This window comes from Heterodontus francisci, chromosome 1 (assembly GCF_036365525.1).
Source record: "Heterodontus francisci isolate sHetFra1 chromosome 1, sHetFra1.hap1, whole genome shotgun sequence".
Taxonomy (NCBI): Eukaryota; Metazoa; Chordata; class Chondrichthyes; order Heterodontiformes; family Heterodontidae; genus Heterodontus; species Heterodontus francisci.
This window is the reverse complement of record NC_090371.1, coordinates 218,495,678-218,520,917: the sequence shown is the minus strand read 5'-3', so window position 1 is coordinate 218,520,917 and position 25,240 is coordinate 218,495,678. Positions and strand designations below refer to the sequence as shown.

The window sequence follows — 25,240 nt, the reverse complement described above, 5'->3', positions numbered from 1 at the left end:
TCCCACCCCAGTGCAACAGAGAACGACCTCGCCTCTCACCCCCCAGTGCAACAGAGAACGACCTCCCCCCTCACCCCCAGTCCAACAGAGAGCGACCTCCCCCCCACAGTGCAACAGAGAACAACCTCCCCCCTCACCCCCAGTGCAACAGAGAACGACCTCCCCCTCACCCCCAGTGCAACAGAGAACGACCTCCCTTCCACCCCCCTGTGCAACAGAGAACAACCCCCCCCACCCCCCAGTGCAACAGAGAGCGACCTCCCCCCACCCCCCAGTGCAACAGAGAGCGACCTCCCCCCTCACCCCCCAGTGTAACAGAGAGCGACCTCCCACCCCCCGTAGAGCAACAGAGAGCGACCCCCCCACCCCCAGTGCAACAGAGAACGACCTCCCCCCTCACCCCCAGTGCAACAGAGAGCGACCTCCCCCCTCGCCCCACAGTGCAACAGAGAGCGACCTCCCCCCCCACCAGAGAGCGACCTCCCCCCTCGCCCCCCAGTGCAACAGAGAACAACCTCCCCCTCACCCTCCCCAGTGCACCAGAGAATGACCTCCCCCCTCACCCTCCCCAGTGCAACAGAGAACGACCTCAGCCTCCCCAGTGCAACAGAGAACGACCTCCCCCCTCACCCTCCCCAGTGCAACAGAGAACAACCTCCCCCCTCACCCTCCCCAGTGCAACAGAGAACGACCTCCCCCCTCACCCTCCCCAGTGCAACAGAGAACGACCTCCCCCCTCACCCTCCCCAGTGCAACAGAGAACGACCAACCCCCTCACACCCCCAGTGCAACAGAGAATGACCTCCCCCGCCAGTGCAACAGAGAACAACCTCCCCCCTCACCACCCCCAGTGCAACAGAGAACGACCTCCCCCCCCAGTGCAACAGAGAACGACCTCCCCCCTCACCCCCAGTGCAACAGAGAACGACCTCCACCCTCACCCCCAGTGCAACAGAGAGCGACCTCCCCCCTCGCCCCACAGTGCAACAGAGAGCGACCTCCCCCCCCACCAGAGAGCGACCACCCCCCTCGCCCCCCAGTGCAACAGAGAGCGACCTCCCACCTCACCCCCAGTGCAACAGAGAACGACCTCCCCCCTCACCCTTCCCAGTGCAACAGAGAATGACCTCCCCCCTCACCCTTCCCAGTGCAACAGAGAATGACCTCCCCCCTCACTCCCCCAGTGCAACAGAGAACGACCTCCCCCCTCACCCTTCCCAGTGCAACAGAGAATGACCTCCCCCCTCACTCCCCCAGTGCAACAGAGAACGACCTCCCCCTCACCCTCCCAGTGCAACAGAGAATGACCTCTCCCCAGCCAGTGCAACAGAGAACGACCTCCCCCCTCACCCCCAGTGCAACAGAGAACGACCTCCCCTCTCACCACCACCGCAGTGCAACAGAGAACGACCTCCCCCCTCCCCTTCCCAGTGCAACAGAGAATGACCTCAGCCTCCCCAGTGCAACAGAGAATCACCTCCCCCCCCCAGTGCAACAGAGAACGACCTCCCACCCCAGTGCAACAGAGAACGACCTCGCCCCTCACCCTCCAGTGCAACAGAGAACGACCTCCCCCCTCACCCCCAGTCCAGCAGAGAGCGACCTCCCCCCCCAGTGCAACAGAGAGGGACCTCCCCCCTCACCCCCAGTGCAACAGAGAACGACCTCCCCCCTCACCCTCCCAGTGCAACAGAGAACGACCTCCCCCCTCACCCTCCCCAGTGCAACAGAGAATGACCTCCCCCCTCACCCCCCTAGTGCAACAGAGAACGACCTCCCCCCACACACGCCCCAGTGCAACAGAGAGCGACCTCCTCCCTCATCTCCCCCCCAGTGCAAGAGAACGACCTCCCCCCGCTCCCTCCCCAGTGCAACAGAGAACGACCTCCCCCCTCACCCTCCCCAGTGCACCAGAGAACGAACTCCCCCCTCACCCTCCCCAGTGCAACAGAGAACGACCTCCCCCCTCACCCTCCCCAGTGCAACAGAGAACGACCTCAGCCTCCCCAGTGCAACAGACAATGACATCCCCCCTCACCCTCCCCAGTGCAACAGAGAACGACCTCACCCCTCACCCTCCCCAGTGCAACAGAGAACGACCTCCCCCCTCACCCTCCCCAGTGCAACAGAGAACGACCTCAGCCTCCCCAGTGCAACAGAGAATGACATCCCCCCTCACCCTCCCCAGTGCAACAGAGAACGACCTCACCCCTCACCCTCCCCAGTGCAACAGAGAACGACCAACCCCCTCACCCTCCCCAGTGCAACAGAGATCGACCAACCCCCTCACGCCCCCAGTGCAACAGAGAACAACCTCCCCCCTCACCACCCCCCCCGTGCAACAGAGAACGACCTCCCCCCTCACCACCCCCCCCGTGCAACAGAGAACGACCTCCCCCCTCACCCTTCCCAGTGCAACAGAGAACGACCTCCCCCTCACCCTCCCAGTGCAACAGAAAATGACCTCCCCCCTCACCCCCAGTGCAACAGAAAATAAACTCCCCCCTCCCCTTCCCAGTGTAACAGAGAATGACCTCAGCCTCCCCAGTGCAACAGAGAATGACCTCCCCCCTCACCCCCCTAGTACAACAGAGAACGACCTCCCCGCACACACGCCCCAGTGCAACAGAGAACGACCTCCCACCCCAGTGCAACAGAGAACGACCTCGCCCCTCACCCCCCAGTGCAACAGAGAACAACCTCCCCCTCACCCTCCCCAGTGCACCAGAGAATGACCTCCCCCCTCACCCTCCCCAGTGCAACAGAGAACGACCTCAGCCTCCCCAGTGCAACAGAGAACGACCTCCCCCCTCACCCTCCCCAGTGCAACAGAGAACAACCTCCCCCCTCACCCTCCCCAGTGCAACAGAGAACGACCTCCCCCCTCACCCTCCCCAGTGCAACAGAGAACGACCTCCCCCCTCACCCTCCCCAGTGCAACAGAGAACGACCAACCCCCTCACACCCCCAGTGCAACAGAGAATGACCTCCCCCCTCACCCCCCTAGTGCAACAGAGAACGACCTCCCCCCACACACGCCCCAGTGCAACAGAGAGCGACCTCCTCCCTCACCACCCCCAGTGCAACAGAGAACAACCTCCCCCCCCAGTGCAACAGAGAACGACCTCCCCCCTCACCCCCAGTGCAACAGAGAACGACCTCCACCCTCACCCCCAGTGCAACAGAAAACGACCTCCCCCCTCACCACCCCCCAGTGCAACAGAGAACGACCTCCCCCCTCACCACCCCCCCGTGCAACAGAGAACGACCTCCCCCCTCACCACCCCCCCCGTGCAACAGAGAACGACCTCCCCCCTCACCCTTCCCAGTGCAACAGAGAATGACCTCAGCCTCCCCAGTGCAACAGAGAATGACCTCCCCCCTCACCCCCCTAGTGCAACAGAGAACGACCTCCCCCCACACACGCCCCAGTGCAACAGAGAACGACCTCGCCCCTCACCCCCCAGTGCAACAGAGAACGACCTCGCCCCTCACCCCCCAGTGCAACAGAGAACGACCTCCCCCCTCACCCCCAGTCCAACAGAGAGCGACCTCCCCCCCCCAGTGCGAGAGAGAGGGACCTCCCCCCTCACCCCCAGTGCAACAGAGAACGACCTCCCCCCTCACCCCCAGTGCAACAGAGAACGACCTCCCTTCCACCCCCCTTTGCAACAGAGAACAACCCCCCCCACCCCCCAGTGCAACAGAGAGCGACCTCCCACCCCCCGTAGAGCAACAGAGAGCGACCCCCCCACCCCCAGTGCAACAGAGAACGACCTCCCCCCTCACCCCCAGTGCAACAGAGAGCGACCTCCCCCCTCACCCCCAGTACAACAGAGCGCGACCTCCCCCCTCGCCCCCCCATGCAACAGAGAACGACCTCCCCCCTCACCCCCAGTGCAACAGAGAACGACCTCCCCCCTCACCCTTCCCAGTGCAACAGAGAATGACCTCAGCCTCCCCAGTGCAACAGAGAATCACCTCCCCCCCCCAGTGCAACAGAGAACGACCTCGCCCCTCACCCCCAGTCCAGCAGAGAGCGACCTCCCCCCCCCAGTGCAACAGAGAGGGATCTCCCCCCTCACCCCCAGTGCAACAGAGAACGACCTCCCCCCTCACCCTCCCCAGTGCAACAGAGAGGGATCTCCCCCCTCACCCCCAGTGCAACAGAGAACAACCTCCCCCCTCACCTTCCTCAGTGCAACAGAGAACGACCTCCCCCCTCACCCTCCCCAGTGCAACAGAGAACAACCTCCGCCCTCACCTTCCTCAGTGCAACAGAGAACGACCTCCCCCCTCACCCTCCCCAGTGCAACAGAGAATGACCTCCCCCCTCACCCCACTAGTGCAACAGAGAACGACCTCCCCCCACACACGCCCCAGTGCAACAGAGAGCGACCTCCTCCCTCATCTCCCCCCCAGTGCAAGAGAACGACCTCCCCCCGCTCCCTCCCCAGTGCAACAGAGAACGACCTCCCCCCTCACCCTCCCCAGTGCACCAGAGAACGACCTCCCCCCTCACCCTCCCCAGTGCAACAGAGAACGACCTCCCCCCTCACCCTCCCCAGTGCAACAGAGAACGACCTCAGCCTCCCCAGTGCAACAGAGAATGACATCCCCCCTCACCCTCCCCAGTGTAACAGAGAACGACCTCCCCCCTCACCCCCCCAGTGCAACAGAGAACGACCTCCCCCCTCACCCCCAGTGCAACAGAGAATGACCTCCCCCCCCACACAGAGCAACAGAGAGCGACCTCCCACCTCACCCCCCGTGCAACAGAGAACAACCTCCCCCCCTCCCCAGTGCAAGAGAACGACCACCCCCCCAGTCCAACAGAGAGCGACCCACCCCATCCCATCCCCCCAGTCCAACAGGGAGAAACACCCCAATCTCCCTCCCCTACCATCCTGCTTCCACCACTTAGCCCCACCTCCCTGGCAGAGAGTGGCTCCCGGACTCTCTCACCCACACTGCTGTTGCCGGGGGACGAGGGTAAGGCAGGCACAGGCGTCATTTCCGGCGGTTTCCAGGATGGTGAGTGGATGTGATTCTCGGGGAGACACTGAGTCGGCCTGGGCGGCTGAACTCTCCTTTCGGAGAGACGCCAGATCAGGCAGTATTTCACCGCCCTGAGACATGCTGTGGGCCAGGGGAAGTTTTTGCTTCCCATGGTCTTACTGTCGGTCGGAGAATGCTGCTATTGCTGCTTCCGCTTTGTAATGTTACTGAGGTTATACAAACCCAGAACCAGTAATTCCAAACCGCGGGGACGGTGGCTTTATGTTTATAAAGTGTTGGATGGAGTGGGGAGAGTTGTTGGAGCCACCGGCAAAACAATTGTTTCAGCAAACTATCAACTGTAAAGTTGCTCGTGTATTGCCCCTGTACTGCAGCTAGTTTCGCCACCTCTGGTTGGCTGACATGCCAACCCCATCTTCCCGTAAATCAAGATAAAATGTTATAATTCAAAAATACTCAAATCATGAGTTGCTTTTGTTTTAATACATAAGCTAATAGAGATTGACAGTTGGTTTATAAACCTTATTTGTGGTTTAATTAATCTGCAATAGGTGACCACTCCTTCCAAAAACTATATTACTTCATCTGAAAATGCTTTACAAAAAACTTATTTAAAATCCCACCTATTATTCGAGTTTGATCATGGCCCACCTGAGGTGAAAGGGTCTATCTAATGCCACGTTCTCTCAGAGGCCTGCAGCAAAAGGCTCCAGATGCAGAACTCTGCCTCATGGCTGCTAGATACCACGCAGGGAGGAGAGGGTTTATCATTAGGACAATGTGATACCAAAGCAATGCCAGAGTCATAAACCAAAGAGAGCATGATGAATCTTTACTCTGACAACCTCAAGACCTGTTTGTAGAAAGCTCCAAATGTTTCAATGTTATGAGGTGTTGTATATAAAGACCAGGGCATTAATATATTCTCATTTTACATTAACAGCAGATTCTGAGCCCAGGTAGCAATGACCAGTGCTTCAGAGTACAGAGTTTAACCACCTTTGCTGCTGCCATGCTAGGGCCAAAGTGTGCCACGTTTACCTGACCCTCTCTGCCACAGCCATGCCACCCCACCCCTCTGTATGTTTCTCCGAGGATCCAACAGTCATTCTCCCACTCCCAGCGTCACCAGCATCTCCGCTTGTACTGCTCCATGGTGCTGCATGATGACCTCATCTAACGGCAATCTAACCCCAGCAATAGTCCACTCCGATTGACATGACAAAACCTTCTTCTCTTCTATTGTTCAGTCCTTAGACTGCCCACCTTATTAATAATTGGTGCTATCTGTAGCTGCTTCTTCATAATGTCTGTGATAACTCCTGATTTCAGAGGTCTATTGTGAGGTGATGAGTGAGGCTTAATCTTATTTACCTATCATGTCTCTTATGATGAATTTGCTCAAGTTGGCATGTCTGAATGTCATAGCTGAGCCCAGTTATATCTTCACCCAACATTCACACAACCACTTCCTGCAGGAGTGCCCAGTTAGTAATCAGGACCTGGAACCGCAGCAATTTTTAATCTCCCAAACCCGGAGTTTCTGACACCAATTCTGGCATACCCACTTCCAGCCAGATCCAGATGTGAAAATGCAACACAGACAACTCTCCTTTATATAGCACCTTTAACATAGTAGAACATCCCAAGGCACTTCATAGGTGTGTTATCAGATAAAATTTAACACTGAGCCACATAAGGAGATGTTAGGGCAGGTGACCAAAAGCTTAGTCAAACAGGTAGGTTTTAAGGAACATCTTAAAAGAGAGAGAGATGGTGAGGCTTAGGAAGGGAATTCCACAGCTTAGGGCCGAGGCAGCTAAAGGCAGGGCTGCCACTTCTGGAACAGTTAAATTCGGGGATGTGCAAGAGGCCAGAATAGGAACAACGCTGGGATCTAGGAGAGGTGTAGGGATGGTGGAGGTTACAGAGAGGCGAGGCCATGGAGGGACATTCCTGACTGTGGGGCTTATTTATTGAGAGGACTAGAGCTTAAATGCTTTATACTGACTTCCATTCAATCTGGAATCTCAAATTTAGCAAAATAAAACTTGCAGGTGCCACACTCTACCAGATCAAGAAGAGGATGGCAAATTGGAGTTTAGGAAGCAAATAATAAAAACAGGTACTTCAAAAAATGTTGGCATTTCAAAGAAAGAAAGGATAAGTGGAATTAATTACAAGCAGGTTTAATAAAAACACAACCAGCTTTAGTGTAATTAAAATCAAAGCAAAAGGATTTATCAATTTTCATAACAGGGTGAATAGTTTTTGCAAACTGGTGCCCAATTTAGCTGTTTAGGCTCAGGATACTTTTTAAAAACATTCCCTTATTCCTCGGATGCTGAAATGATGCTGGTTTTTGGTGCTTTTTTGCCATCTTATTCTTTAAGCCATTTTTTATAATGTGATCAGTGTCGGAGTAGGGGAGGCAAGGAGGAAAGATATGTTAATTTGCATCAAAAGAGTGACAGAAGATGGATGTTTTTTACAGCCAGTAATTTGAACAATATTTTATATTAACAAAAAAAAACACCTTAAGTGAAAGTTAAGTGAATTGGAGAGGACAGATGAGGTATTTAAGTCTCCGGTTACATTGCATAGTCATATTTTTTTCCATTTCTTAGTTTGCAGGCACACCTAAAGTTAGATGCAGTGAAGTAAAGAGTCACAAGCTCAGGTTCCTTTCACTTTTTCCTTTTAAAAATATCGTCCCATTCTTCGGTGTTCCCGCCGTGTTCCGATGGTACCTTTAAAGCCTACAGCGACGAGCTTCTCCAGTGTTCAGTGTTAACATGCTGGCAGCTCCAAGCAGGAGACACAAGGGAAGGAAGGGAGATGGAGTTTGAAGAGAGAGATTTAAAGGGGGACTGTCCTGCACCCCAGAGGCCATGCTTCCCTTTGCGCTGCTATTATTCTCACCATGGCCCAGAGACCCACCAAGGGAGGAGCCACCACCATGCAGCCACTGAGAATGCCATTCCAGGCACTGCACCTACTTGACAGTCACTGTACATGAGGGGGCACTTGTCCCCCCACTCCAGGCTCCGCCTCCTCCCCTCACAAGAAGGCAGGTTGGGTCAACATTCTGTATCACAGCAAAAATCTGGTGATTTCAGAGTCCTATGGCGAGATCATGTGTGAGGCTTAGTTTAGTTGGCATGTCTGGGCTGGCCCTATTCCTAAAGGTTTGATCATGTGATAGATACAGCAGCTGGACAATGACACGCTGCGGGGTCACAAGCAGAGGAACTGGGTGTATTGGGATTCCCACTAATTCACAATTTTGGAACTGGTTTGAAGAATTGCGGACCTCGTAAGTTTCAATTTTTATTGCTCCAGGATGTGTAAGACTGTAAGGCGGAATTTCTTTGCTTGTTTGAGCCCAAGCAACCCTTGAGTACCAATATGCTGTGTATGCTGACTCACTGGATATCTTCTGTGATTAGTGAGCGCCAAACAGAATGTTTTAATTTTCCATGATTTTATCTTTCAGATTTGATCTTCTTGTTTTCTGTTAGTTTGTTTTGTTTACACAGTTGTTTGGGTGGTCCACCCCTTCCTTAAATTCTCATGGTGTCTCTCCTGCACTGCAGCCAGGGGTTGCTCTCTGTCTTCAGTCACTGAAGACCCGGCCACGTTTAATTCGCTGCCCCCGCCCCCCCGCCCCGCCCCGCCCCGCCCCGCCGTTACCAATTCAAATGATCCTCAATTGAAAGCAGGCAGGGAATTCCCCATGACAGATTCCACTTCACCAGAAGTAATTAAGACAATAGGGTCCGGAGTGAAGTTCTTTGAATGTAAAGAAATTTTCTCCTGCGTGCTAATGGCAGTGCCTGGGAGACTCCTAGAGGGTTGGTAATCTTAATTGCACTTTGTGAGTGTCAGTGTGATATGCAATTATGATATCAATGCAAAATGCAGAGTAACTGCTGCAGGAAATATTTATTGCCATATTATCCAACCATCTTAGTAATTTATGTACCCTGAATATTGATTGGGTACTTACCTCATTATTCTGATGGAACACGGCTGAGAAGTAATTGTTACCAGCTGCTGATGGAAAATAGCTGTGTTTACTTTCATCAGTCAAATATTGCATCAGCTAAAAGGTCGATTAATTGGAATTTCATTAGTATTTTGCTAAACTACATAGTGGCAGGACCAATAACCTGTTTGCATTATGTCTTTGGTTAATCCTTCTATTTGTGTTGCTTCCAACTAAGCTATGAGAAAGATAGATCTAATTTAGGTATAATAAATCTTCTGCAGACAATTTGATTGAATTTTGCATTTGGTAGTATTCTTGCATTGTTTGTCATGGTTGATGGTGCTAGCCTGCATGTGCTGTATTGTTAATACATTGCCCATACTGCTTTAATAATAAGACTTTTCTATTCTGTGATTGGTACACTGTACAGCAATAGTGCATAATCAGTAATTGGTGAGGCGTTGTGACTGCTTTCTTAAGAATACAGAAGGTCTAATCGGGGGCTAAGCCACTTAGTAGACCGTACATCTCATAAGTTGAAGACTCAAAACCAAACACAAAGTTCTTGAGTAAGGGTGAAATATCAGTGCATGTTTAAAAATTTGTTTTTGTTTTCAATAGCCTAAAGTACCAAAAGATAAGAAAAGGCCAGAGCACAAGGTTATCCATCCATATAGCAGAAAGGCTGCTCAGATGGTACGGGAGGCACATAAACAGGAAAAGAAGGACAAGTAAGTGATTGTGTGCTATTTGAAGAAGTCATTAACACGTTGTGTGAAACACCAGTGTGCGTTTTTTCTATTCAAAGTGCTTTTTGTAGCTTTTCCCCTATATATGGGACTGTTCACCAGCAGCCATTATTTTCCTGTTGGAACTTGGGTGCCTTGCCTTCTCAAAGCTGCTGTTGGTGCTGGGCATGTCAGAATTTTTACATGTGAATTATTATACTCAATTATTGATGAAAAATATATTTTTATTTACATCAGACAAATATTATACCAGTTAAAAGATAGTTCTTTGCAATTTCACAAGCCTTTTTCAAAACTCTGACTGGACCAATAACTTGTTTGCATTAGGCCTTGGGCTAATCGTGATACTTTTTCTGTTCTTCGTAAATAAAGTATGAGGGAGACTGATCTGTTTTTGTGACTGTCAGCTTGGCTCAGTTGATAGCATTCTTATCGCTATGTGAGAAGATTGTGGTTTCCAGCCCCACTATGGACTTTGAGCACATGATGTAAGGATACATTCAGGGCAGTGCTGAGGAAGTACTGGATTTTGAGAGGTGCTGTCTTTTGCCTGGCTGTCCAGGTCAACATAAAAGATAAGGTCATTATTTCATTTGCTGTTGTTGGACCTTGCTGTATGTAAATTCTCTGCCACATTATCTTGCATAACAGGGGCATCACTTCAAAAGTAATCCATTGGTTGTGAAATGTTTTGGGACATCCTGAAGATCTGATTAGGTGCTATATAAATGTGAATTTATTCTTCTTTCTTGTGTAGGATAATTCTTATGGAACTAGTTTCATTTTGTTTATGTTCCTTTCATGCTCTCGATACTTTGCTTTCACATTGCATTTCATTGAGAAGCCTCGATGGAGAACTACCAATGTAAAGGGAGTAAACCCTTGATCTGAGACACATGCTTGACAATTATTCATTGATTTATGTAATATTTTATACATTTAGCCCAATTTAAAAGACTGCTGTGTTGTTGTTTTATATAGTACAACACTTATTCACTAATCATTTGGCAAAAACCAGAATCCCTAGCAGTATTTTGCTTAACACCACTCTAAGCAATACCGTGTCACTGAGTGAGTGTATTCAGGTCTGCATCTGTGACCTCCCTTTTTGGTGAGATCCTGATTTCAGTTATATTGCTGTGGATGTTGTAAGTCTTGTTCCTGAGAGAAATGAGTGATGGTAGAAATGGAATCTGAGAAACTATCAAACCCATAGTTTTGCGAGAACTCTCCCTTTCTCTGCTTATGCTGGGATAACATTACTTTCTGATGAAATTCTTAAAAAAAAGTATCTCGAGGGAATGCTATCTTCATCGGCAGCCCACACTGAGCAAGGTGTGAATGGAGGTCGAGAAGGAAATGGAACAACATAGCTGCCAAAGATTACAGGTGAAGTGGAGGCAGGCCTCAAAGCCATATTACACGTGCTGCTGTTATACTATGATAGTGTTGTACATAAGCATCAGGTAACTGGCATAACTTGTATTTTTTCCACCCTCTTCGCCATCTGGAAGGCAGCAAGTCTTGCTGTGATATGGTTGCGTGGTCACTAGCTGTTCTCTGGCACCTCAACAATATGTTCATTCTTCAATGCTGGGTCCGGACAGAGAGCTTTACCAGACTATTGGGCACTGTGGCTAAGTTTGATCTCGTTATCACTCAGTGTTCACACGTGCCATCATTAGCTATCAATATGGATGAGTAGGAATCCTGGATGATTTTATTTCCTCTTCCCACTCACTCACCCTGTTGTAGCAAACTTATTATCATCTGGCTGAAATTAACCAAGTTGGCATAGAATGGGATGAAACCTGGGACCTTTCTGATCTACTTAACTCTATTCCATACTAGACAGTGTGTTTACCAATAGAGTTACTATCAGAAGAACTATATATTCTTTCTTGATAGTCAAGAATCAAATAGTGTTTGGAAGACTTTTTTTTAGAATAAATGCTCTTTAGTTATGCACTTAAGTGGCAAAACCTTGGATTGTAAACAATACACTATGCTTAACTAATTGTAAATGTTGCTTGATGCAACTGATAGCTATGCTCTTTCATGAGGAATACTGTAATCATGGGGGATTTCAATCCACATATAGACTGGGTAAACCTAATTAGTACTAATGCTGTCGAGGATGAATTGCTGGAATGTATACGAGATACTTTTCTAGAACAGTATGAGGAACCTACTAGAGAGCAGGCTATTTTAGATCTGATATTGTACAAGGAGAAAGGGCTAATAAATCTCATTGTAAAGGAGCATCAAGTGAAGTGACCATAATATGATAGCATTTTACATTAAGTTTGAAAGTGATGTAGTTCAATCCAAAACTAGGGTCTTAAATCTAAACAAAGGAGACTACGAAGGTGTGAGGGCAAGTTGGCTGTGGTAGATTGGGAAACTGCATTAAAAGGTATGATCGTAGATAGACACTGTCTCACGTTTAAAGAATTCATAGGTGGTTTACAACAAACTTACGTCCCTTTGAGGCACAACAGCCGAACAGGAAAAGTGATCCAACCATGGCTAACAAGAGAAGTTAAAGATTGTATTAGATCAAAGGAAGAGGCTTATAAAGTTGCCAAAAAAGTAGTAAGCCTGAGGATTGGGAGCATTTTAGAATTCAGCAAAGGAGGACCAAGAAACTGATAAAGAGAGGAAAGAAAAGAAAGTAAACTAGCAAGAAACATAAAAACGGATTGTCAAACTTGCTATCGCTACGTTAAAAGGAAAATATTAGCAAAGACAAATGTGGGCCCATTACAGACAGACAGGAGAATTTATAATGAGGAATAAGGAATAGGCAGAGAAACTAAACAAATATTTTGTTTCTGTCTTCACGGAAGAAGATACAAAAAACCTTCCAGAAATACTAAAGAACCAAGGGACTAGCAAGCATGAGGAACTGAAAGAAATTAGAATTGGTTTAAAAAAAAAAGTAGTACTGGAGAAATTATTGGGACTGAAAATTGGTAAATCCCCTGGACCTGATGACCTACATCCCAGAGTGTTGAAAGAGGTGGCTGTAGAGATAATGGATGCGTTGATGACCATCTTACAAAATTCTATAGATTCTGGAAAGGTTTTTGAAGATTGGAAGGTAGCAAATGTAACCCTACTATTTAAGAATGGAGGGAGAGAGAAAACGGGCAACTACACACCTGTTAGCATAACACCAGTAGTAGGGACAGTGCTTATGTTATGAAAGTGTTTCTATTTTTTAATATTTTTTGAGGAATCGTTTAAAAATTGTGGGAATTGATTCATTTCAAAGACTACAGAGATTCCATAGATGCTGGACTTTGTTTTTTAAAAAAGTCACTGGAAGGACTTGGGACTTTGTTTAGAAACAAGCCCTTACTGGAAGTCACATGCCTTAAGCTAAGTAAATACCAGGAGCCTGGATGACTATGGGAGTTGTTTAGAGAAGTGACATGTCAAGAATTATCGTAGTCAAGAGTTGGTTTTGTTTTTGCATATTATTTGGTTCATTTGGGGGTAAGCCTGCTAAGGGAGAAGCCACCAGCTCATCCTTTTTCGACTTCTTTGAGAAACCCTGAGAATCAAGTGTGATCGCTGAAACCCCTGATGCAGTGATGCTCATGGAAAGCCTGACAGACTAGACTAATCCTCGATGTCGCCTGAAAAGAACTGCTGCAGAAAGATCCCAGTGACTGCCATCTATGTGCATTTGGCTGCCAGAATAAAGGACCAGCTGGGAACATACCATATCTTATCCTTTTCCTTCAAGAATTAACAAGTATTTGCCAAAGTATTTTTTTGTCATTTTTGTAAAGAGATCTCTGCAGAGAAGACTTCTTTATATTTTCTTTAACCGGTATTTGTGCGTGCGTGTGTGTTGAGTTAATTTAGAAGGGAACTTTGTTATTTCAACCTGTGTGTTAATAAGCTTTGCATTTGTATTGAATAAGTCTTGTTTTGTAATAAATTAATAATTTTCTTGTTTATTAAAGAAACCTGGTTGGTGGCTTTTATTCTGAAACTAAAATAGATAAAGTATATAATTGGCCATATCGGTAACTGAGTAAAACATTTAAATATATGTTGTGACCCAAGGAGAAGTGGGACTAGAGAAAGACAGTACGCTCCTTCACCCTCTGTCGTAACACTAGAATCTATTATAAAGAATGTTGTAACTGGACACTTAGAACATAATGGTAGCATTGGGCAGAGCCAACATGGATTTATGAAAGGGAAATCATGTTTGACAAACCTGTTAGTTTTTTGAGGATGTAACGAGCAGAATAGATAAGGGGGAACCAATGGATGTGGTGTATTTGGATTTTCAGAAGGCTTTCGCTAAGGTCCCACACAGGAGATTAATAAGCAAAATTAGAACATATGGGATTGGGGGTAATATACTGGCATGGATTGAGAATTGATTAACAGACAGAAAACAGCAAGTAGGAATAAACGAGTCATTCTTAAGTTGACAGGCTGTAACTAGTGGGATGCTGCACGAATCAGTGCTTGGTTCCAACTATTCACAATCTGTATCAATGATTTAATTGTGGGGACCAAATGTAATATTTCCAAGATAGCTGATGACACAAAACTAGGTAGGAATGTGAGCTGTGAGGAGGATGCAAAGAGGCTTCAGGAGGATTTAAACAGGCTAAGTGAGTGGGCAAGAACATGGCAGATGGAATATAATGTGAAAAAATGAGAAGTTATCCACTTTGGTAGGAAAAACAGAAATGCAGAGTATTTCTTAAATGATGAAAGATTGGTTGTCCTTGTTCATGAGTTACTGAAAGCTAACATGCAAGTGCAGCAAGCCATTAGAAAGGCAAATGGTATGTTGGCCTTTATTGCAGGTGGATTTGAGTACAGGAGTAAAGAAGTCTTGCAGCAATTGTATAGAGCTTTGGTGAAACCTCACCTGGAGTATTGTGTACAGTTTTAGTTTCCTTACCTAAGAAAGGATATATTTGCCGTGGAGGGAGTGTAATGAAGGTTCACCAGACTGATTCCTGGGATGACAGGATTGTCCTAAGAGGAGAGATTGAGGAGACTGAACCTATATTTTCGACAGTTTAGAAGAATGAGAGGTGATCTCATTGAAGCATACAACATTCTTACAGGGCTCAACAAAGTTGATACAGGAAGGACATTTCCCCTGGTTGCAAGTGTCTAGAACCAGGGGACATATTCTCAGAATAAGAGGTAGGCCATTTAGGACTGAAATGAGGAGGAATTTCTTCACGCAGAGGGTGGTGCATTTGGAATTCTGTACCCCAGAGGCCTGTGGAGGTTCAGTCATTGAGTATGTTCAGGACAAAGATCGATATGTTTCTCAATATTAAAGATATCAAGAGATATGGAGATAGTGCAGAAAAATGGCATTGAGGTGGAAGATCAGCCATGATCTATTTACATAGCAGAGTATCCTTGACAGGCTGAATGGCCTACTCTTGCTCCTATTTCCTATGTTCCTATTGTGTTTGATGAGCTTTGTTCACAAGTGTGATGGATTCTACTGCCATTGAATAGAGCACTGCCCTCCCCCCTCCCTGCATCCCACCACTAGCATTTGAAATTAGGAATAGTGTGCCTTGATGCAGAATTACCATATTTTTAATATGCCCATACTCGATGGTGCCTTCGTCCCAGTGGATCGATTTTCCACAAAAGATTTGTAATGCTGCCAATTATGCTGTCACAAAATATCTGAAGAAACCAGTGTCATTTTTCAATGTAATATCTTGTTTTTTTTATTTTCTATCCAGAATAAAAAGTGGAAAGGCTGTACGTCTAAACACAATTGGTAAGTTATAAAATTGTAGTTACTACTTGGAGATGATTGTAATATCTGAAGATGAGGAACCTTTGGGAGCTCATCTCTATTGTTACAGTATATGTTTTGTTTGCGTCAAGAGAGATCTGTGCTATATAATGACAAGGCTTCTCATCTTGGCAGAAGCCAGAATGAGCAGACCTGGTGTATGCACTGTATGTGGAGTATCTTTTTATGTTGGCTTGATTCACCAATCCAGCTTTAATATTCTAAAGTTGAATCAAACAGTTTATCAACTTTTCTAGCATTTAAAAGTAGTTTTGTTTTAGGAAGGGAGAAGTGGGCAAAAATACAGGCCTCACTTTCCAGCATCCAATAATGTAAAAACATTCATATTGCTGTTACGACCGTGGCGGACGAAGTGCACTGTTAATTCAGTCCCACTTCTCCACAGGTCACAGCATATCAATAAATTTTCCAACTTACCAAAACAGCCAATTAAATACTCTATTTGTTCCTGAATAAAGCACACCAACCAGGTTGTCTTCAATCAACAACAAAATTAACTGTATTATAAAACCAAGTCTTAACCAACAATGACGTAAATCTATATGTGAGTTGAGATATTAAAGCTCCTGATTTTCCCTAGCCCTCATGCACATGCATCCAAAAACCAGTTAACTGGGGAAGAAAGGGATTTTGGTTTACAGCTGTTTCATAGGAATGAAAGGAATAATAAAAACTTAGACTGTCATGATCTGGAAGGAAGTTCTTCGGTTTGGCGATGTTTCCCAAAGTCAAATAGTTGGATGCCACTCGAAGTCTGTGTTGGACAGCCGTTCAAAGAACTTCAACAGTAGAAAGCTTCACATAATGTCTGCCATCAGTTGTGCAGCAGCAAGGATCTTCTTGGGTCTTACAGCAGCATTATAGCAATAAAAGGTTTCTTCCAATATTCAGGGTTTCTTAAACCTAAACGGCAACAGTACAGCTTGATGCAGGGATTGTTCAGAGACAGGAGGCAATAGGAATCTGCCACATTCAAAATACAAGGTTTCTTCTCGAGATGCAGGATTCCTTTATAGAGCGGTAATACTTTTTCTGGGTCTTCTGATCTCCAGGCAGGTCAAAATCAAATTTCAAATTGCTTACTTTTTGTCCAAACCCACTGGCTTTTAAAAGTTCAAAACTGAAACCAAAACCTTCCTGAAACAAGTCACATGTCCAGTCATAAATTCTCTTGTCGTAACAGAGGATAGATCTGAGTTCAACCCCCTGCTGGTTTTTGTGAAATTACCTGCATTCCAGTCCTTGTTTACCAGTTCAGCTTTGTTGAACTTCCTTTCAAAACATCCAAATAACTCAGCTGTTTCCAGATGTCTCAACATCCACTGAAATCCTTTTTCAGTTTTTTAAGAAACAGAATCCTGAGTTCTAATACAAAAAAACATCCTCGTAACACTGCCAAAAACAAATGTACAGGTCTGCTAAGTAATATGCTACACAAATTCTGGTTTCTGCCAAGATGAGGAATCTTGCCATTATCTAGCACAGATCTCTGTAGATGCGAACAAAACATACACCACAACAACAAAGATGAGTTCCCAAAGGTTCCTCAACTTCAGATATTACAATGAGCCAGTCACCCTACATACTGTGTGTACATTTTTCAAATCCTGTTCTCTAGATTCTGGCCTAGCATTGTGATAACATAAATTTTACTCTCGCTGTTGTGCTCTTTAGTACTGAATTTATGATCCAATAGCTGATCCTTCTGTAAAATGAACACATTAACTTAATTAATACAGAGGCCCACCTGTTTTTCATAATTGATTTGCCCATTTTACAAAGATAAATTAATTAAATCTTTCAGAAAGGATTTGGGTGATTATGCAGTTACGAATATGATTGAGATTATATATAATTAGGCCAATAGATAATTAAATAGTTCATGAAGCATTGAGGGCATGGATTATCCAGAGGAAGTTCACAGGGTTCCTCAAATAACAGAAATCGGAATTGATTCAGTACAATGCTCAGTAGATCTGTGTATTTTGTGAGTGAGTATGAATATTTTGACACTGAGATTGACTGAGTATATTGTCCTATCGTCCCCACCCTGTGTTTGAACACCTCCCTTATAAAATTTTAAATAATTTAAGAAGCAGCCATGATGCAAAGTAAACTATTCATGGTCCAGTGGGAAGATTTTTTTTTTCCAGGCCAAATGGTCATTTCCCTTTTGAATCTTTCTCAAATAATATGCTGGAATTATCATACGTGTTTCTTTATTCTGTGAATAGGTTTCTTGCACAATTCAAGAGCTGCCCTATTGCCTAGCTTTTAAAATGCAAGATGCTGGATTTTTGTCAATGTTAAAGATCAGTACTTGGTTCTGCTAAAATGTTCCTGGGTGGGGTTAATGCTAGCATATTCTACTACATCCATTGTTAAGTTTTTAATTGTATTTTTTGAAAATTTGATGGAGAGAATGAACTACATTCAAATGCTTACAAAAGTTCTGACATTTTGCAAGTTTGTCTGCTTTCATAATAGGAAAAAACTTTTTGATATAGGTGAAAAGCTGCTGTGGTTTCAAAGCCATCTAGAGCCTAACAAGACTGAATACAGCAAGCAGGAAGCCTGTGAGATTATAGAAAGGTAAGAGAATTTTGGAAAAGTTTCATGATGTTTCTTTGTGGTAAAATTCATTTTCTTAACTTGGCACGTGCTTCATTTTTGTCCACTTGATACAAAGGCAGCCACAACTTGCTGCTTTAATTTTCATTTCTATTGAACTGTCACCTATGTATATTGTTAATCAGTTTTCACTTGTGTGGTTTTTTGAAGTTAGAGTACTGGATACTGCTATAGTCCTCACATTGTTTAGGCAAAGGTTTCGTAAAGAACTTCAGTTGCTTGGCTTTCACAATCATCATGCAGGTGTTTCACTCCTTTTCTCCAAACCAGTTCATCAAATTTGTTTGTAACTTTATAAAATCAGATGACTGAAGTAATTTAAGATAACACTAAATTGAAGCTGCATAAATTGTTACATTAAACAAAATCCAGGCAGCATCTGAGGGGAAAAAAAGCCTTGCCAAAATTTTTAGCTATAGGAGGCTTTGAGAGTTGGTGGGTCTTTCCCTGAAGAAGAATCTCAGATAAGCTTGGAAATTGTTTTTCACCTTGTATTGTACATGCATTAATTTTACATAAATTAGATCTAGGAAATTTAACCGTGTTGAACAGGTTCCAGTTTAGCTATTACAAGTCGCAAAATTGAATGATTTGCCAGCCTCCAGGTGCATTTGACGCTTTATTCACAAATCCATCATTGTTTCTTTCTCTGATTTTCATATGTTTGATCGTTTTGTGCCTCAGTAACCATCTATTGTAACCTCATTTATTTTGGATTTGTATTTATTCCCACTGCTGGAAAGGAGGTGGAGCTGGATGTGCAGGGAGTTGGCACACTGTTGTTTCAGGAGCTGCCCCTCAATTAGCTTGCATATTTCCTACTCTTTCTTGGTTCGTACCATCCACTCTAAAAGTAGGCACTACTTTTTTTGAAAATAGTTTTAATTTGCCAGAAAAGCTACAAACAGAAAACCAGAATAGCAATGATTGTCGCAAAATCTTACTGTCCTACCATTTGTCTTTCTATCACAATGACTTGTATTTTATGCTTGTGTCTTAGATTAATTTGTTACTTACACAAAAACAGCAAGGGCAAATATTCAGTGCCATGTGAAACATTTTCTATAGTTAGAGGAAAGCTAGACTACATTTCTATTTGCTAATGCTTTGCGAGTTTTCATACGAAATGTTTTAATGAAAGAATTTTATACTACAGAAAGTGAATGCTAAATCCCATAAAATATGTAAGAAATATTTTATTGGAAGTTCCAATATGCAACCTATATTAATGAAAAGGAATCAGATAAGTTTTCCTCCACCTATCGTGAATGCATACACATTGGAAAATTGAATTTGGATTTATTATTTAACTTTAAGTTTTTGTATGTCTATTATTTGTAGGTGCTATTGTATGGTACATTCTCTGCTTAGAAACTCAATCTATTAAATTAGCTTCCATCACACATGTTACTATTTTTATTTCTATTCGGGATAAACACTTTCTTAAACCTTCCCATTTTTCTTTCTTAAACACCCTTTCTGCTTTCGAAGATCTACTCCAAAATCTTTCAGGTCGTCTGAAATCTTCCAGGATCTTTATCCTTTTAGCGAATTATGTCACAAAATAATTTAAACTTCCAGAAAGGGAATGCTATTTCAGGTGCACTAGCACTAACCAACCCAAGCCCCTTTTGTTTGTGTAGATGCATTTCCAAGTTGCCACTTGAATATGCACACACTTCAAGAAACTACGATATGATGGTAACTGAGTCGAGAAAACTTAGTACAGAATGCCTGGACTAATAAAATTCTTTGATCAACAGTATCTTTTTATTCGAACTACCAATTTGTCTGCTGAAATCACATAGGCAAATTATAGTTCTAATCTTAACTCAAACTTAATTCGAATTAAATTCTCACTTTGCTTTTATTTATCACAGATCGTTACAGTGCCAAAGGAGGCCATTTGGCCCACCATGTCCGCGCTGGCGCTCTGAAAGAGCAATTCGCTCAGTTCCATTCCCCCGCCTGCTGCCCGTAACCCTGCACTTTCTTCCTTTTTATAGAAATGTCTAATTTCCTTTTGAATGCTTCAATTGAACCTGTCTCCACCACGATCGCAGGCAGCGCATTCCAGACCTTAACCACTCGCTGCGTGAAAAAAGTTTTTCCTCATGTCACTTTTGCTTCTCTGACCAAATATTTTAAATCTGTGCCTTCTCGCTCTCGATCCTTTCACGAGTGGGAACAGTTTCTCTCTATCTACTCTGTCCAGACCCCTCATGATTTTGAATACCTCTATCAAATCACCTCTAAGCCTTCTCTTCTCCAAAGAAAACAGTCCCAACTTCTCCAATCAATCTTCACAACTGAAATTCCTCATCCCTGGAACCATTCTCATTAATCTTTTCTGTACTCTCTCCAATGCCCTCACATCTTTCCTAAAATGCGGTACCCAGAACTAGACGCATTACTCCAGCTGAGGCTGAACTAGTGTCTTATACAAGTTCAACATAACTTACTCGCTGTTGTACTCTAAGCCCCAATTAATAAAGCCCAGGATACTGTATGCTTTATTAACCACTCTCTCAACCTGTCCTGCCACCTTCAATGACTTATGCACAGAAACACCTGGGTCCCTCAGCTCCTGCACCCTCTTTAGAATTGTACCCTTTATTTTAAATTGTCTCTGCATGTTCTTCCTACCAAAATGAATCACTTCACATTTCTTTGCATTGAACTTCATCTGCCACCTGTCTGCCCATTCCACCAACTTGTCCATGTCCTTTTGAAGTTCTACACTATCCTCACAGTTCACAATGCTTCCAAGTTTCGTATCATCTGCAAACTTTGAATTTGTGCCTTGTACACCAAGGTCCAGGTCATTAATATATATCAGGAAAAGCAAGGGTCCCAACACTGATCCCTGGGGAACTCCACTACAAATCTTCCTCCAGTCTGACAAACATCCATTACCACTACTCTTTGTTTCTTGTCACTCAGCCAATTTCATATCCATGTTGCTACTGTCCCTTTTATTCCGTGAGGTACAAGTTTGCTCATAAATCTGTTGTGTGGCACTGTATCAAACGCTTTTTGAAAGTTATTTATGTTGCTTAATTGGGATTACAATATATTTTAATTTGTTTTGTACAAAGAAACAACTTTGCTTTCTCATGAGTAGACTGTGACCCCATTAGTTGAACTAAAGCTCTCTGGCAATACATGTTTCAATTTTACCAATTATTTAGTGTCAGTTAGCAATGATAAATTGTGGTTTGGGATCAAGTACTGTCTGAGAAGATGAATAATCAAGACTGGAGTATTCAAGTAGGAAAAAGTAATTCATTTGCAGCACAATGCCAAGAAACGCATTTCGTATGATGGTGAGGAAGGACAGATATTTGAAAATTATGTTGTATCCAGAGTAGTTCTGTATTTTGTCGTGATCACAGATGGCTGCATGCTGTAAACCACTGGAATAGCTGTTTAAAAAAGAAAATCAGCATCACTAACCTAACTGCCAGAACTCTTCCCTGTACTTGTAGTGCAGTGTACACACATATATATGGCAAATTTGGAAGTGGCAATTTTAAAAATTATTTTAAAATGCAGTCCACTATGTATGCTGTGTAGTACTGGCCCGGAGCGAATGAGCGGCACTCGCCATTCATTACGCTTACAGCTACCCACAGTCTTTTAGTGGGTGTTTGAGTGGCAACTTACAGTTACTCGAGAAACAAAAGCGAAATATTTTGGATGTTGGAAATATCTGAAATAAAAACAAAAAATACTGGAAGTACTCAGCGGGTCAGGCACCATCTATGATGTGAAACAGCAGTAACATTTCAGGTCAGTGACCAGTTCTAATGAAAGTAGGGAGATGCTCTTATTCATTGACTATTTTACTTACCATTTGCAAGCATACTGCTTACAGTGTTGTTAAAGGAGTTTGTGTAAGTTAAAATATTGACTTGGATTGCATTAATAGAAACGGTGAGGCTAACGATGCTCACTGTTATTATGGAGTAAATCAGACAACAATTTCTGACGTCCATGCATGCAAAATCTGGAAGTTGTGTCAGAGATATCCAGCTCCTCCACAGGCTGTGCTGTAACAGTCCTGATGTGCGATGGCGTGAACCTGGGGCCTAAGGATTATTATTGCCCACTAGCTCCCCACTAAAGGTGCCATAAAATGTGAGGGCTGGTGCATTCAGGAATAAATGAATTTTTAATTATGATAAATCGTAATTATCGTACATAACCTCTCTGGCCCTGAAAATGTAATTTTACAATTGTGGTGTCTCATTCCTTCAGGAGTTCATTAATGTTGGAGATGTAAAAAAATATATTTTTCTTCCTTAATCCCCACCCCTTTCCCAATCTTCCAGTTTCTGCACATGATTTAAATCTAATTTATACGTCCTGGTTTAAACTCAGCAAACTGGATATTAGGGGAGACGTAATGTCACTGGAATAATAATCCTGAGGCCCAGGCGAACGCTCAGGGCATATGGATCCAGATCCCACCACGGCAGCTGGTGAAATTTTAAATTTAGTTAATTGATCTGGAATTAAAAGCTTATCTCAGTAATGGTGTCATGAAACTATCATTGATTGTCATAAAAATCCAGCTATGTCCTATATCCACTATCCTTTAGGGAAGGAAATCTGCTGTCCTTACCTGGTCTGAACTACATGTGAGTCCAGACCCATAGCAATGTGATTGACTCTTAACTGCCCTATGGAAAGACCTAGCAAGACACTCAGTTCAAGGGCAATTAAGGATGGTCAACAAATGCTAGCCTGCCAGCGATGCTCACATCCCATGAAAGGGAAAAAAAAAGCTTGGAGGCAGGGAGGGAGATGGGGGCTGTTTTGAGATTGGGAAACCTAAAAGTATGCATTTTCCAAACCATCTTTAAATTGTTTTCTGTAGGTTCCCTGCCCCGATTGACAGGCTGCCTGCTTGTTGGGTGGGAAGTCCTGCAGCACAAGGCCACAGCAGAGCTGGGCTGAAAGCAGGTAGTTTTAGTGGGATGGGATCGAAGGGGTTGGGTGCAGGGTGGAGTGATGGGGAGGCTCCGATCATGGCTGTGGGGGGTAGCAGATAGCGGTTGTGGGTGTCTGATTATGGGTTTGGAGTAGCAGACAGTTCACAGTGGGGTAGGGGTTTACTGGGTAGTTTGTTGGGCCTGGAAGGAACATTCCTGCTTCTCCTGGCCCATAAACATTGCTGTGAAGGTACTTACCATATGGATTTAGCTGTTCTCACCTTGCACCTGCTGTGGTTTCCAAGGCCAGGGAAATCTAGCTACCTGTGCTTAAACATAGAAGCACTGTTAAAATGGACAGGCAACCTCTTTAAAATATTTAAATGGACAACCCATCTCCTGCGCGTGGATTAGTTGCCTATTCCATGTCCCACCTCCATTAAAACTGGAAATGGGCTGGTTCAAGGAGACTTCGGTTCCTGTTTCAAATTTCAGATTTTTTTAACTTCCCACCTGAACCAAACCCATTCATTTTTGAAGGTTAAATGCCTCCCAGATCGGTTGAAGTGCATGCTTGCTACTTATCCTGCTCACAGATCCCCAAGAGAGCATCATGCTGTATCAAGTGCTGGATTAAAGCAGGTGTCCGCTCAAAAGCCTGCTAAAACTTTGTGGGCAGCTGTCAGCATAGTGAACTGTGAGCACCATTCCTTCTCTGCTGATCTCAAAATCCAGACCAATGACTTGCACCTTCTGTTGTTGTATATGTATTTATCACTCAAGAAATTCTGATTTTTGTCCCACTCCAGGTATTTGCACAGGTTTGATATTGAGTTAGAACAAATTGAATTGACGAATAGTATCAAAGGCAGGCAAGGAAGACAACATGGGGCTCGGGAATCCGTTCTCAAACACAGCATTGAACGCGAGAGGCTTTTGTATGAAGAAAATGGAATAGGTATGAGTACTTTGCTTTTTTGTGCATCACCATTCTCTATTGGATATGACAGGGGTACTGAGTTTGGGTCTGATCAGTTGGTTCTGGGGATGCTTAGCTCTCTATATTTTGCTGGTTTCATGTTTTGCATGCAGGTAGCCATTTCTTGTAATTTCAGTAGATTGGTGCTTCATTTGAAGGTAAGCTGGCACTAATATGCCTTGCTACACCCCTGTAAATCAGAATTGATCGAATTTGATAGATCTGCTAGAGTGAGGGGTGATCTTGGCCATAGGTTAAATGTTATGGTAGTGTACATATCTGTCTGTCCACAGTATCTCACAGAAGCCCAGTTTTGGGTTGATAGATCTGTCCTTAGACTTTTCCATTGCACACAGCGGTAGTTCCACATTACATATTGGACAGTGTCCTCACTGAAAACTTTGTCTTTACAATGACAGTAAAATACTTCTACAGATAGTATAATTGACAACTGTGTCTGCGACAGGTAAATTGGCAAAGTATGTTATTTTCTCATGTTTGCTCATTCACTACCTGATACAGTCCCAATCTCTCAGCTGTTGTCCAGCTCAGGTAATATTCTTTGCTCCTCTTGATTGTAGATATTAAAGTCCTCAATAGTAGATATTGAAGTCCAGAATCCGGACGATATTTTGTGCTCTTAGTACCCTCAGTACTTTGTCTAGGTCCTGATCGACATGGAGAAGTGCTAATTCGTCAGCTGAGCAGTGTGGTCGGTCGCAATCAGCAGAAAGCTTCACTATCCTAGATTGACCTGAAGCCGTGAGACTTCAAAAAACACTAGTGGCTACAGCTGTGTTATCTACTAGTACTGATGCATCCTGGAAAATTAGATGCACTGCAAAGGCTCAGACAGTACAATCCAAATTCATCTCAGTCACAGCTGAGCAATAATTTACTTTTTTGTTTTAACTGTATAAGCAACATGGCAAAACAACTAATAGCAGCTACAATAAAAACAAGAAATGCTGGAACCACTCAGCAGGTCTGGCAGCATCTGTGGAAAGAGAAGCAGAGTTAACGTTTCGGGTCAGTGACTCTTCATCGGAACTGATAAATATTAGAAAAGTCACAGGTTATAAGCAAGTGAGGTGGGGGTGGGGC

The 25,240-nt window shown here is 44.5% G+C and overlaps 1 protein-coding gene across 1 annotated transcript in view; it reads left to right on the top strand.

Moving 5' to 3' along the window:
• Window positions 1-4,942: 4,942 nt before the first annotated feature.
• tma16 (translation machinery associated 16 homolog) overlaps window positions 4,943-25,240 on the top strand; it is a 35,017-nt gene continuing 14,719 nt past the window's right edge. The window contains 5 exon segments of the mRNA XM_068021175.1: window positions 4,943-5,034; window positions 9,632-9,741; window positions 15,513-15,550; window positions 18,097-18,181; window positions 23,967-24,115. Of these exon segments, the coding sequence (XP_067877276.1) occupies window positions 5,032-5,034; window positions 9,632-9,741; window positions 15,513-15,550; window positions 18,097-18,181; window positions 23,967-24,115 (385 nt within the window). The 5' untranslated portion in view covers window positions 4,943-5,031.